This window comes from Pteropus vampyrus, unplaced genomic scaffold, assembly GCF_000151845.1.
Source record: "Pteropus vampyrus isolate Shadow unplaced genomic scaffold, Pvam_2.0 Scaffold50, whole genome shotgun sequence".
NCBI lineage: Eukaryota > Metazoa > Chordata > Mammalia > Chiroptera > Pteropodidae > Pteropus > Pteropus vampyrus.
This window is the reverse complement of record NW_011888831.1, coordinates 5,975,158-5,977,533: the sequence shown is the minus strand read 5'-3', so window position 1 is coordinate 5,977,533 and position 2,376 is coordinate 5,975,158. Positions and strand designations below refer to the sequence as shown.

At 36.2% G+C, this 2,376-nt stretch overlaps 1 protein-coding gene across 1 annotated transcript in view; it reads left to right on the top strand.

Moving 5' to 3' along the window:
- EFCAB5 (EF-hand calcium binding domain 5) overlaps nt 1-2,376 on the top strand; it is a 119,723-nt gene that overhangs the window by 54,722 nt on the left and 62,625 nt on the right. Inside the window, exon 11 of the mRNA XM_023530372.1 lies at nt 2,212-2,367. Coding sequence (XP_023386140.1) covers nt 2,212-2,367 — 156 coding nt within the window. The remainder of the gene's footprint in view (nt 1-2,211; nt 2,368-2,376) is intronic.

Here is a 2,376-nt window from a genome sequence, read left to right as displayed (position 1 = left end):
AGAAAGGAAGAACAAATGAAGCCTAAAATCAGCAGAAAGAGAGAAATAATTAAAATTAGAGCAGAAATAAATGAAACTGAAAACAACAACAACAAAAAAATAGTAGAAAAAATAAATGCAACAAAAAATAAATGCAACAGAGAGCTTTTTAAAACTTCAATTCTGGGTCCTACTCCCAGAGTTTCTGACTCAGTAGGTGTGAAGTAGGGCTCCAAAATTTGCATTTCTGACAAGCTCTCAGGTGATATGATCAAGAGATCACACCTTAAGAGCCCCCGATTTCATTGGGTTTTTCCTTCTAAATATGTATGTCAGCTGACAGGACTTTTAATCTATAAAGAAAATTTTCTTAGCCAATTTCTTACCTAGCTCAAAAGGAAAGAAGAGCAATGGCTATAGAGAGCTTATTATATGAAATACAAATGCACTGTACATACACAGGATCCTCTCCATGACCCCATTTCACAAATGAAGAAACTGGGAATTTCAGTGATTCACCCAAGGTACTCAGCCAGTAAATATAGGAACAGTCTCCAAAATGTGAGTTCTTAACCATTATATTATTCTGCTTCCCCAGGTAACAGATAAGACCTTAGCTGTGCTCATTGATTCATCAGGAATAATAAGAATTATGTGGTTTAGGTAGCTAAGGAAACTAAATATTTAGAAAAGCTCTTTGCTTTTAATTTTTCTCTTTTGATCTCTAAGCTAGTTGAATAATGGTTTATGATTCATTAGAATGGATTCAAGCCTAATGTATCTCTTACATAATACATTCTAAATTTGCCTAGATGATTTTAACGAGAAAGTGAAATATCGACTATATCTTTCATTTCAGAAAGATATATGTCAACAAAATATGCCAACAAAATGTTCCATTTTAAACAAACTGTATTAATTACTATTCTTTAATTGCAAGAAAGCAATCTGAGCTAATGTAGCTGAAAATGAAATGTGCAGAATCCAAGTGTAAGAATATGGTCTGGCTTCAGAAGAGACTAAAACAGGGACTTGGAAAACATCAAGAGTCTTTGCTTTTGATGTTCTCTCTGCTTTCTGATCCATCTATCTCTATGTACAGAATTTCTCTACATCCTCAGCTCACGTGAAGGAATCTGGCCACCCAACAATTGTTAAGTTTACATTTGCAGATCCAGCCTCTTTCAGACACCAACTGGCCATTCCCTAGTCCTAATTCCCATTTCCAAGTGGAGAAAATCTGAATCGCTTTGTTTAGGTTAAGTATCCTTCCCTGGCCCCATCATGTGGCTGTGGACGTAGGATCATTGGGAACAAATTTGGTTACCAGTACAAATTTGGCTACTGCTGTGCCTGGGGCAGAGGAGGAAATCATTGACTGTGAACTCTGCTAAAACTTCAGGAAGACTCCACTCAGAAACAATTCAAGTGCTTGAACCATTTGTCTCTATTATAAGATCTTATAGTCAGGTGTAGATCAAGAATGTAACATTCTTGACCTATCAAATTAGCTGAAACAAGGAAGACAATATACACTGATGGTGAGGCTGAGAAAAAAATATGCTCATACATTAGTGGTGGGAGCACAAAAGGGTACAAGCCTGCGTCAAAACCTACCCAAAATACAGATGCATTTACCTTCTAAGCTAGCAATCCCATTTTAGAGAATTTATTCAAACAGAGATCAAGAGAATTGACCCAGAGTATAGATGTTTCAGACTTTACACTTTCAAAAGAAAAGAAAATCATAGACACAGAATACCTTACTGTAATATCAAGAGACAGAAAACAAAAAATACCCATCCCTACACTCTAATGATTAAATGTAGCCAGTTCATGAAAATAGATGGTCTTATATGCCATACATTGAAAAAAAACTGCACCCAATTTTTAGAACTATTAATTTACAGGCAACATTCTATGATTGCTGCTATTCCATACTATGAGGTAAAAAGTTTGCCCTATATAATGCTAATGTGATCTAGAGGGGGAAATTGCTCCAAAAATATCTAGTTCTACTGGTGTTGTATGGTGTTAGGGACTGTACTGATCATATCTCTCTCTGCAGCACAGCCTGTAGAATAGCACTAACATGAAACTGCTTTATCTAAGTGACAAACAAATGATATGGGAAAAAATTGCAGTCGATAATTTCATGCACATCAACTGATCCTTGGGAAAATCCAAGTAAAGAGCATGGTTTTAAATCATTTATCCTCTTTTCCTTTGCAGTATATCTCTTCACACATTGCAGACTTTAAAAGTGAAATGTTTGAGGAACTCCTTAAGCACCTTTGCCACTGTGCAGATGAATTCCGGGAGGTCATAAAAACTGATATGCGGAGGCAGATGTTTGCTGAACTCTTCTTGTATTGTGACCGTGGGAAGGTAGGGTAA